Source organism: Oncorhynchus masou, chromosome 9, assembly GCF_036934945.1.
Source record: "Oncorhynchus masou masou isolate Uvic2021 chromosome 9, UVic_Omas_1.1, whole genome shotgun sequence".
NCBI classification, from domain to species: domain Eukaryota; kingdom Metazoa; phylum Chordata; class Actinopteri; order Salmoniformes; family Salmonidae; genus Oncorhynchus; species Oncorhynchus masou.
Genome location: NC_088220.1, coordinates 47,265,822 through 47,278,103, shown reverse-complemented (window position 1 = coordinate 47,278,103; position 12,282 = coordinate 47,265,822). Strand labels below are relative to the sequence as shown.

General features: G+C 41.4%; 1 protein-coding gene across 1 annotated transcript in view; it reads right to left on the bottom strand.

Annotated features, from left to right (window-relative positions):
* The window catches only part of grik4 (glutamate receptor, ionotropic, kainate 4), a 224,476-nt gene that overhangs the window by 76,062 nt on the left and 136,132 nt on the right, over nt 1–12,282 (bottom strand). Inside the window, exons 7-8 of the mRNA XM_064974177.1 lie at nt 4,627–4,788; nt 716–868 (exon numbers count right to left, since the gene is read on the bottom strand). Coding sequence (XP_064830249.1) covers nt 716–868; nt 4,627–4,788 — 315 coding nt within the window. The remainder of the gene's footprint in view (nt 1–715; nt 869–4,626; nt 4,789–12,282) is intronic.

Below are 12,282 nucleotides of genomic sequence, written 5' to 3'. Positions count from 1 at the left end.
CCATCATCCGATACTAAGAATCGAGCAGTATGATCGATACGAGGGAGTATCAAACATAATTATGGTGGTATAACATCTAAATGACAACAGATGACTCATTTGCTTTTACTGAAGAAAAAAAACGGTCTGAAATTCAATACATGTCACATTCTAGTGTCTTGATAGTTCACTCACAGGACATTTATTCCTAATGAGGGACTATGAACCAGCCAGTCTCTTACTCCCTCCTCCCTGCTGTAGGCTACTAAGGAAGGAACAGGGGCAGTCACCTAGCCTGATCCCAGAGCTGTTTGTACAGTCTTGCCATCAACCTATGATCTTAGGTGTATCAATGACAGCACATACAGTTGTGGGACCAGGCTAGCAGTGTCCCAAGTTAATGTGACAATATGATTGACTGTATGACCAGTGGTAAGAGAAGGGCTAGAGGATTTATATCTAAATATAAATACAGACATGTAAATATATTCAGCTGGTAGACCAAACAGTAAGGTAAGGATTAGGGGATATGGTTCTGCTGGCTGAATATCCACTGCAAAAATGCACACCCAATGGCTTTTAGTATAATGTTAACCAACAGACTTGGGAGCATACTGTATATCACAGTGTGCACTGCAGTCTAACTAAACTCCACAAAAGATTAACATAATCCTAATCTTAAACAGACAAACAGCAGCATGCCATTCCTCTCCTATCCAGAGTGGGGCGCCCTTACCATCCTCAGGTAGTTCATGAGGCTGGTGCCATGCTCCCAGATCTTGGAGGACTTGCAGGAGAGCTGCGTGGCGCCCACGTTCTGGCTACGGTTGAGCTCCTGGACCGCCGCAACCACCGCGTGCACTGCGTCAAACAGCAGCGCCGACGAGAGCTGAGAGAGAGAGGGAGAAAGAGAGGGGAGAGAGAAACATTGCTTTGGCTTTGGCAAATGCAAATGCAATGCTTTGGCAATGTTAACACATGTTTCCCATGCCAATAAAGCCCCTTGAATTGAATTGAATTAAGAGAGAGAAGAAAAAAAGGGAGTGAGGGAAGGAAGAAAAGGAGGGATATGCTGTCACAAACACACACCGTTCTTCCATCCTCCCTGATGCCTGGGGCCCACTCTACTTGGTCAGTGATGGGTTAAAACAAGCGAGCACCAGAATGCCATTCAGCAGTCAAATATTACATGAGCTCATTAGGATCCTCTGATGTGCTGACAAACTGGAAAAAAAGCCCCTCCACTTTCACCCCTACTGGAGCTGGCAAGCCCTGGCCATTCCAATTACCACACATTCGTCAGAGTGGAGGCGGAAGCGCAGGAAGGGGGATTTCTTCTTCTTCTGTAGACTGTTTACATACAGGTAGCCTAGTGGTTAGAGCGTTGGGCCAGTAACCGCAAGGTTGCTAGATTGAATCCCCGAGCTGATTAGGTAAAAATCTGTCATTCTGCCCCTGAACAAGGCAGTTAACCCACTGTTCGTAGGCTATCATTGTAAATAAGAATTTGTTCTTAACTGACTTGCATACTTAAATAAAATAAATAAATAAACATACAGGCCCCATCTGTGTATGTAAAGACAATTAACATGCATGATGTCATAGATTATACACAGGAGAGAGGGAGTATTTCACTGGTATATGTCTGTATAATAAAGTACTAAGGCCCTGAACTGTTGTGCATATTGATATGGGACTATATAGATGATTGTGCTGTATAGTAAACAATGAGCACCTTATTCAGTAATGCCCAAAGCAATTATAATTTCCATGATACATATCCTCCTTGCATAAGCCAATGTTGAATTGGACTGCACTATAGGCAACAAGGTATACTGTACACAACAGCGAGAGTGTACAGTGGTTCAGTGTCAATTGGATTACTGGAGAGAAAGTTGATGACAGCAACTTCCCGAACATAAATCAAGATTATGCACCATGTGACCTTCAAGGGAGATGTCACTTTGAAATCAAAGTAGGTCAGATGTTTTCAGATTTCAAAAGTAGTCTAATGTCAAAATGAATCCACATCTCACGCCATTAGTTGTGTAGATCCATATTGTGGATTGAGGCATATAACTGTATCTACAAAACAAATGGCTTGGGGTGTGGACCTATCTCAAAATGTATATCATTCTTCCTCACCTCCCTCTCTTCCACCCCTCCACCTATCTCATTCCATGATGTTGTACAGCTAAGAGAGAGGGATCTTTAAAAATGAAACCTGATATGAAAGAGCTTCCTGGGACACCACAGATGAATAGCAGGGAGAGAAGGCATAGATCTCTCACTCTCTCGTTATACTAGGGGCTCAGAGCTGTTATCCCTCCACTGCTCTATCTGATAGACTACAAAACATCCTGTGATCAATTAAAGATAACTCCTAATTAAGAGGGGAAAAAAACAACTACAGAAAAACTACTGGTTTCTAAAAACAGCAGCCATTGATTTTTCAAAATCTTTCTTGACTGGGGGCAGTATTGAGTAGCTTGGATGAATAAGGTGCCCAGAGGTGCTCAGAGTAAACTGCCTGCTACTCATTCCCAGAAGCTAATATATTATTAGTATATTTGGATAGAAAACATTCTGACGTTTCTAAAACTGTTTGAATGATGTCTGTGAGTATAACAGAACTCAAATGGCAGGCAAAAACCTGAGAAAAAATCCAACTAGGAAATGGGAAATCTGATGTTGGTCGTTTTTCAACTAATTCCCTATTGAAGATACAGTGGGATATTGGTCATGTTGCACTTCCTAAGGCTTCCACTAAATGTCAACAGTCTTTAGAACCTTGTTTGATGCTTCTACTGTGAGGTGGGGGCGATGGAGAAGGTAATGAGTCAGGGCTCTGCCATGAGCACGTGACGCTCGTTCACGTGAGAGCGAGCTCTGTTCCATTGCATTTCTACAGACAAAGGAATTCTCCGGTTGGAACATTATTGAAGATGTATGTTAAAAACATCCTAAAGATTGATGCTATACTTCGTTTGACATGTTTCTACGGACTGTAAAGGAACTTTTTGACTTTTCGTCTGCTCCTAGTGAATGCTCGTCATGATTTGTGAACTGAACTCGCTAACAAAAGGAGTTATTTGGACATAAATGATGGACATTATCGAACAAAACAAACATTTATTGTGGAACTGGGATTCCTGGGAGTGCATTCTGATGAAGATCATCAAAGGTAAGTGAATATTTATAATGTTATTTCTGACATCTGTTGACTCCAACATGGTGGATATCTGTTTGGGTTGTTTTGGTCTCTGAGCACCGTACTCAGATTATTGTATGGTTTGCTTTTGCCATAGTTTTTTTTAAAAATCTGACACAGCGGTTGTATTATTGTGAAGTGTATCTAAAGTTCCATGTATAACACTTGTATTTTCATCAACATTTCTGTAAATTGATGTGGCTCTCTGCAAAGTCACCGGATGTTTTTGGAACTACTGAACATAACGCGCCAATGTATACTGAGATGTTTTTATATAAATATGAACTTTATCGAACAAAACATACATGTATTGTGTAACATGAAGTCCTATGAGTGTCATCTGATGAAGATCATCAAAGGTTAGTGATTCATTTATCTCTCCTTCTGATTTTTGTGACTCCACTCTTTGGCTGGAAAAATGGCTGAGTTTTTCTGTGACTTGGCTCTGACCTAACATAATCATATGTGGTGCTTTCGCTGTAAAGCCTATTTGAAATCGGACACTGTGGTGAGATTAACAAGAAGTGTATCTTTAAAATGGTGTGAAATACTTGTATGTTTGAGGAATTTTAATTATGAGATAACTTGTTTGAATTTGGCGCCCTGCACTTTCACTGGCTGTTGTCATATTGATCCCGATAGCGGGATCTCAGCCCATTAAGAAACAAAAATTCAATAAACCCAAAAAATGAATTACTTGTTGCTGTCTGTTGGATGTCAAATTAAACAAATATTCTTGTACACTTCTCGTTGACACAATGGTATGGTGAATTGGGTTCATTTAATAACCATGTGACAATTACATTTTCTTCTACTAATTAACGACTACACAGACAACTGTATGAAAAGGCATAGAAAGACTTCAAGCCTTAACATTCTAACATTCGCAGACACATGTGTAGGGATACTGTATAATATGGGAAAGAGCTGGGGTGTATTCAGGAGGATGAAACTTTTGCAGATATATATATATATATAACAAAGGAAGAGGATCCTTTCCCTAAATCTAAACGCTACGTCAGTGTTTCTTAATCCTTGTCCTGACACTACACACCAGATTCCACGAATCAACTCATCATTAAATTCTGATTAGTGGAATCAGGTTTGTAGTGCTTAATGCAAAAACAAAAATGTGCACCTTTTTGGGTTCCCAGGACCAGGATTAAGAAACACTGTACTCAATAATAATATCTGTTCTGCATACATATCTGAACCCTCTGTTTGGTTGCAGATTGAAATGCAACTAAATAGAGCTGAATTTTGAATTGTACATGCTACAGTACGATTTGGAATCATCAGGTCTATTTGTTACATTTCTACCTGCAAAACTACAGAAACCTTCAGATAGAAATTCAGTATGTTTTGTAGATCAGAAATGATTGTTTAGCTGCTAGACAATCATCTCTGTTCTACATAAATCTGAACCATGGTCTCACCGGTGTGCCGGCGAAGGGGGCGTGGTCACAGTTTTCCTGCCAGGAACGGTTGAGGCTGAGGAGGAAATCCTGGAAAAATGGATGTGTTCGGTTGAAGACGGAAAAGCCCAGAATGTTCACCCGCTCACTGGGCACGTCATCCAATCGCAGCAGAGAGAATTCCTGCAGAGGGAGGAGTTAGAGGGTCAAAGGTATAATGGTATTAGGTACGTGTATGACAAAGGCTTGGACATTTCCGACATAAATCACGCTTAGTTGCCGCAATACGTGGAGATATCTGATTGAATGGAATATTGAATCAATGTCAGGAAAAAGGGCACATGCTAATCTAATATGTTTAGCCCCAATTTTATTGATTTACTTGAAGTTTTACTATGTTAAGTTCATTTTTTCTGGATGATTAAGATTCCTAATTCCTTCAGAGAGTGTGTGTGGGGTGTGCATGAATGTGGTGGCGTGTGTGTGTGTGCATGTGCTCATTTAGTAGTTTAGTGCATATTCATTTGTGCGTGGGCATGTGTGTGCCACCTGGAACAAACCCATGGAAATGTGCTTGGATGAAAAACAACTTCTACTTTGATATCCCGAAGTTCAGTCTGGTGGCTCCCGAGCGGTAGGGAGGACATCATCAGAAGGTCAATAGAGATATCAGCCTAGTCACCTTCAGGTGTCAGTGCCAGCACTACAGTCTATAACGGTGAAACTGCCTGTCACCTCGCTGGGCCCAGGGACAGATATGATACGTAAAGAGGAGAGGAGGATAAAGGAGAGGAGAGGAGAGGAGGAAAAGTGCCCAGGCTTCAGACAGTTCAGACAGAGACAGACTACTCTACTGTGGAAAGCAGGGGAGAAGAGGAGCTTAGAGGGCAGGAGGGTGTGTGTTTGTGTCTGTGCTGAGTCTGTGTGTGTGTGTGTGCGCGTGCAAGCATGAGTGTGCTTGCATGCGTGTTTGTGTGTGTGTCTGTGTGCATGTGTGCGAGCATGTGTCCAATCCTCAATAAGGGGGTTTGGGGCTGGTGAGTTGAGTGGGAAAAGAATACCGCTGAGAACAAGAACCTCATAAGACACCGGCAGTAGCCTTTCAAATCCCAGGGCTTAGATAAATTAGCGTGTTAGCGGGTTCCTCTGCAGCACTAGATCAAAGCCCAACTAGACTCTGGTGCTCTTACAACAAACACTAGCACAGTAGGAGAAGGTGAGCAGGCCATGGCGGAATGAAGGATAGGTGTTGGGCTGGATTATTGTGAGAGAGAGAGTTGAGGAAGGAAAGAGACTAAGAGAGAAAGAGAGAAAAGTGTCATGGAGGTGAGAGAGGAAGAGAGACAGAAGAAGAAAAATTGAGATAGAGAGAACAGAGAGTTGTGGGAAGGCATGATGGGCACTACAGGAGAGACGGAAGGAGACTGTGACTGGCAAATGGCACCCTATTCCCTATGTAATGCACTACCTTTGACCAGGGCCTGTAAGGAATAGAGTGCCATTTGGAACACATCCAGTCTTTTCATCAGAGCCCCTGTGTGAGAACAGGACAGGAGAAAGCTCCTGGTGAACTCCATTAGCATTACTAGCTACAGACCGCAATGCAAACTAGCAGCCTTATGTCTTCCCTATCTAGACCAATAATACAATCCCATTTAGTGGTGACACAGCTGTTTTTTATTTACTCTCTCCTAGCCATGTTGTCTCTGTATCTGATTTAAAGTTTAAGGCGATTCGCTGCACCAATATTCGAAGCTAATGCTACTAGCTTCCGATGTTTTGATATTTTCGAGGCAAACTCTTGGCAGATTGTTTCTGCACTTTCAGCCAAGTATATTCAGGACATTGAGAACTCTGATATTGAGGAGTGAAACACACCGCACTTGATGAAAGGAAAGCTGAGTTGAGCCTGAAACAGTGTTTTTTCCGTGCCTAATTCTTTATGAATGAGTATCAAAATAAACATGCCGAAAGATTAATTTATTCATTCATTAATTAATTAATGAGAACATTTCCAACATGGATTGTGGTGTTGTTCACAGCCCTTAGTACAACGGGAACTACCCCCCCACATCTTAAAGCATTTAATCACCTTCAATATTTATCATCAATATATTTAATTCTGAAAATCTTTGGGCGCTGACCCTTCTTATATGGCAACTATAAAAAATAATGACGAGTGGAGTACATTTTACACAGACACACCAATTCACTTCGCTTTCTTTGACCCTTTACACTTGTGGGAATTGGCCTATAAGGACACTGCTACATTCAAATGTTTCTTACAGAAGAAATATAACAAGTATATGCATAACCATGGTAGAAATTAAAAGGGAACTGTTTGGAATTATGGGAAAAGTATTAAACTAAAGATGAGGACAACAGTTCACCTGACACAACATTACACTGTTGATTTGATGTGTGCTTTACATTTACGGTTCCTATTTAGGTGCTTACCAGTGTCCAAATTTGCCATTTTCAACCCGTATACGGGTACAAGTGTAAAGGGTAACAACATTGGAACATTTGAGTTATAGTCCTCACCACACCTTTATTGACTACCATCTGCACACTGGTGACAGTTTCATGATCTTCCCATCACTTGACCCCAGTGTACCCTGACAAGCCCAACGGGAGAGGCCCCATAATTACTCTTCAAGTGCACTTTAATAGATCATTAGGAGAGAAGCCTGTGCAAACGAGCTGGTCATTAAGTATGCCCCTCCTGGGTGCAGTCAAACACATGAAACACAAGGTCACCAAATATCCACCGGCGGCATCTGGAGATATCTAGCTAGCACAAGTGGTGTACAGTGCCATGAAAACGCATTTGACCCATTTCTGATTTTCTCTATTTTTCCATGTTTTTTTTATACTAAATGTTATCAGTAAACCGAATATTAGATCAAGTGAACCTGAGTTTAACAATTAACCCCAAAAATGTATACTTATTTCATTTATTTAATTAACAAAGTTATGCAACACCCAATTCCCCTGTGTGAAAAAGCAATTGCCCCCTTGCCCTCAATAACTGGTTGTGCCACCTTTATCTGCAATGACTGCAACCAAACACTTCCTGTAGTTGTTGATCAGCCTCTCACATCGCTGTGGAGAAATGTTGGCCCACTCTTGCATGCAGAACTACTTTACCTCAACAACATGTGTGTTTCAATCATGAACTGCTCATTTCAAATCCTGCCACAACCTCTCAATGGGATAAGCTCTGGACTTTGACTAGGCCATTCCAAAATGTCAATTATGTTTCTTTTTAATCATTTCCATGTAGACTTGATTGTGTGTTTTGGATCGTTGTCTTGCTGCATGACCAAGCTGCGCTTCAGCTTCAGTTCACAGGCGGATGGGCCTGACATTCTCCTGTAGAACTCTCTGATACAGAGCAGAATGGTTCGTTCTATTAAGGAAAGTCCTCCAGGTCCTGAGGCAGCAAAGCATCTCCAAACAATCTCACTACCACCACCATGCTTGACCTGTTGGTATGAGGTTCTTACTGTGGAATGCAGTGTTTGGTTTTCGCCAGACATAATGGGTCCCATCTCGTCCAAAACGTTGACTCAAGTTTGCCAAAAACCACCTGGAAGCACCTGGATGATCATCAATAATCTTGGAAGAATGTTCTATGGACAGATGAGTCAACTTTTTGGATGACATGGGTCCATTATGCCTGGCGAAAACCAAACAAACAAGCATTCCACAGTAAGAACCTTCTACCAACAGTCAAGCATGGGAGTGGTAGTGGGATGGTTTGGGGATGCCACGGCCATGTGACTCACCGTCTGTAGGAGCTATCCATTTTCGTGTACCTAATAAAACCGAAAGTGCCTTCAGAAAGTATTCACACCCATTGACTTTTTTCACCTTTTGTTGTGTTACAACCTGAATTTAATATGGATTAAATTGAGATTTTGTGTGACTGGCCTATCCACAATAGCCCATAATGTCAAAGTGGACATTTTTTTACAATTTTTTTTTTTTTTTTAAGTAAAGCTAAAATGCTTCAGTCAGTAAGTATTTAATATGATTTTTGAATGACTACCTCATCTTTGTACCGCATACATATAATTATCTGTAATGTCCCTCAGTTGAATAGTGAACTCAGATTCAACCACAAAGCCTTACCAAAGGCCTCACAATGGGTCAATGAGTCAAAATTTAAAAAAGCACACATTGAATATCCCGCATGGTGAAGTTATTAATTACACTTTAGATGGTGTATCAATACACCCAATCACTACAAAGATACAGGCATCCTTCCTAACTTAGTTGCCGGAGAGGAAACATGCATCCTGTTTGCAATAGGGCACTAAATATTTTTTTTAAACCAACACAACACATCAGTCTTCATATTTTCAAGCATATAATTGGCTGCATCATGTTATGAGTATGCTTGTCATCAAACTAGGGAGTTTTCTTTGGGATAAAAATAAATGGAATAGTTCTGAGGACAGGCAAAATCCTAGAGCAAAACATGGTTCAGTATGCTTTCCAACAGACACTGGGAGACAAATTCACCTTTCAGCCAGACAATAACCTAAAACACAAGGCCAAATATACACTGGAGTGGCTTACCAAGATGACATTGAATGTTCCTGAGTCTCGTAGTTACGGCAAGACTTGAAAATGGCTGTCTAGCAATGATCAACAACAAACTTGACAGAGTTTTCCGAAGGCACTGTACACACGTGTACATGCGCGCACACACAAACCCCACCCAACCACCCACCTTTCCTTACCTGACCCGCAACCCCCTCCGACCCCCTCACAGTCACACACACAATCGTACGCACATCCCTGCTTGCATAAAGAGCAGCATAAAGACAGAGGCTGGCCCCGGTGGCCTCCAGCTGCCCCGCGTCGGGCCTTGGCAGCCAGTGAGGGGTGCTGGGTGAGGTGCTGACTGGCTGGCGATGGGCCCCCTGACACAGCCTGTCACCTGGAGATCAATCAGAAATGAGGAGCTGAGCCAACCCGCTGTTCACCTGCTGGCACCTCCTGGACTCTCTTAATAACACAGGCAAACTAACAGACACACACATGCGTGCAGACAAATGCATGCACGCCGCAGACAGGCAGGCACATGCCTACACACATTCTGTTTGTTGCGGTGTATCCAAGCTGAGAGCTGAATAATGAGCTCCCCAGAGACCTGGCTGTTACCTTACTGTTGTGCACTGTCAGGGACCACACACACACTCTCATACAGCTGCTTGGGGCCCACCAACAGGGGCCACACAGCTAGACTCCTTCTCCTTCTATCTATCAAAAACGATTTGTTTTGTAATGCTGAGCAAACTTGCTAAGGAACACATTTTTGTAAATATATAGAATCTAACACAATTTCAATGCCTGTCAGGTAATCTTCCATTAATAAGGACCCTTTGTGTGACATACTGTACTTGGTAAGCTATTTTTGCTAATAAGCAAACACACAAAATCAAACCTTATTTTGAAGGAAACTTAGACTTGTCCCTGTTTCCATTGATCTAGTTTTCTCAAATAGGATGGAAGTGCCAAGATTATAGTGAGTTTGCATAATCTAAGCTCCAGGAGCATCCACGCATACTTCGAGCTAGAATTAGACTACACTTCAGCGTGCACATAGGATTGTGTTCTACAAACTGTACATCTTGAGAGGGTAATTGAATAACAGCAGCAATGTCAAGAAGTTAACATAAAAAAGGATGTTAACATTAGCCGTACAGCTCAATGTCAAGAAGCTTAAGCAGAGAAAGAAGCTAGCACAATTTTTTTTGAAAACCAGCATGTTAACACTCAAAAGAAAACCATGTCAACATTAGCAAGCTGTACAGCTGCGAATGCCTACCATGATCAAATGTGGACATGCATTGGGTGTAAGGCTGCTTTAACCTCTTGAGTGTAGGGGGCAGTAGTTTGATGTTTGGATGAAAAACGTACCCAAATGAAACTGCCTATTTCTCAGGCTCAGAATCTAGAATATGCATATCATTGTCAGATTATGATAGAAAACACTCTAAAGTTTCCAAAACTGTCAAAATATTGTCTGTGAGTATAACAGAACTGATATTGCAGGCAAAAACCTGAAGAAAATTCAACCAGGAAGTGATGTTTTTCCTGGAACCTCTCTGTTCCATTGCATGCCTTCCCTCCAGTTAAAGGGATATCAACCATATTCCTTTCTCTATGGCTTCCACATGGTGTGAACAGTCTTTAGACATAGTTTCAGGCTTTTATTCTGAAAAATGAGCGAGAACGATAACATCGTGTCAGTGGATGACTGGGTGCCAGCAGTTTTGCATGCGCAACAGCATGGAGCAGACATTTCTCTCTCTCTCTCCTATTGAAAAGGCTGCGGTCCGGTCGAAACATTATCGATTATTTATTGTAAAAACAACCTGAGGATTGATTATAAAAAATGTTTGACATGTTTCTACGAACTTTACGGATACTATTTGGAATTTGTGTCTGCCCCTTCGTGACCGCTCAAACCTGTGGATTTCTGAACAAAACACGCCAACCAAATGGAGGTATTTTGGATATAAAAATAATCTTTATCGAACAAAAGGAACTTTAAATGTGTAACTGGGAGTCTCGTGAGTGCAAACATCCGAAGATCATCAAAGGTAAATGATTCATTATATTGCTTTTCTGACTTTCGTGACCAATCTACTTTGCTGCTAGCTATTTGTAATGTTTTGTCTGCTGAGAGAGATGTCCAAACATAAACGCTTGGATAGCTTTTGCTGTAAAGCTTTTTTGAAATCTAACACGCCTTGTGGATTAACAACAAGCTAAGCTGTGTTTTGCTATATTGCACTTGTGATTTCATGAAAATTAAATATTTTTAGTAATTTAATTTGAATTTGGCGCTCTGCAATTCAGTAGATGTTGACGAAAATGATCCCGCTAACGGGATGGGTGCGCCAAGAAGTTAATAAATGTCAGAGACATTTGACTAAAGAGGAATTTACTCGAAGCGTTCAAATACGCATCTGCTACAGGTACATGATAACTGACGGACACCAAAATTATCTCATAATCTTTTACCTTCAGTGACATTCAAAATGAAAGAAAGGTCACAGCTTATTTACATTTTGAGAAATGTCGCTAAAATGTTGTGTTAAGTGTAATATCAAGTGGAGGAGAGCAGTGAAATGTTGTAGTAGCCTACTGAACAAGGGGGTTATAACAGGGTTATGTTTGTAGAGTAGATATTGTCCTTGAGTGCCAAAACACTTGAAAAAGCATTATTGGTGTTGTAGCTGCATGCTATGCGAGTTCAAGGCCCCATACACAAGAGAGAGCACTGAGGCATTCCATCAGGGATTTCTGAAACTGTACATCAAATAAAAAAATTAAAAAGTAACACAAGAAAATTAAATAACAATAACAAATAAGAAGGCTATATAGAAAGGTGGAGGGCGGGGGGTCAATATAAACAGTCCGGGTGGCCATTTGATTAATTGTTCAGCAGTCTTATGGCTTGAGGTTAGAAGCTGTTAAGGAACCTTTTGGTCCTAGACTTGGCGCTCCGGTACCTCTTGCTGTGCGGTAGCAGAGAGAAGAGTCTATTACGTGGGTCACTGGAGTCTTTGACATTTTTTGGTGCTTTCCTCTGACACCGCCTAGAATATAGGTCCTGGATGTCAGGAAGCTTGGCCCCAGTGATGTACTGGGCTG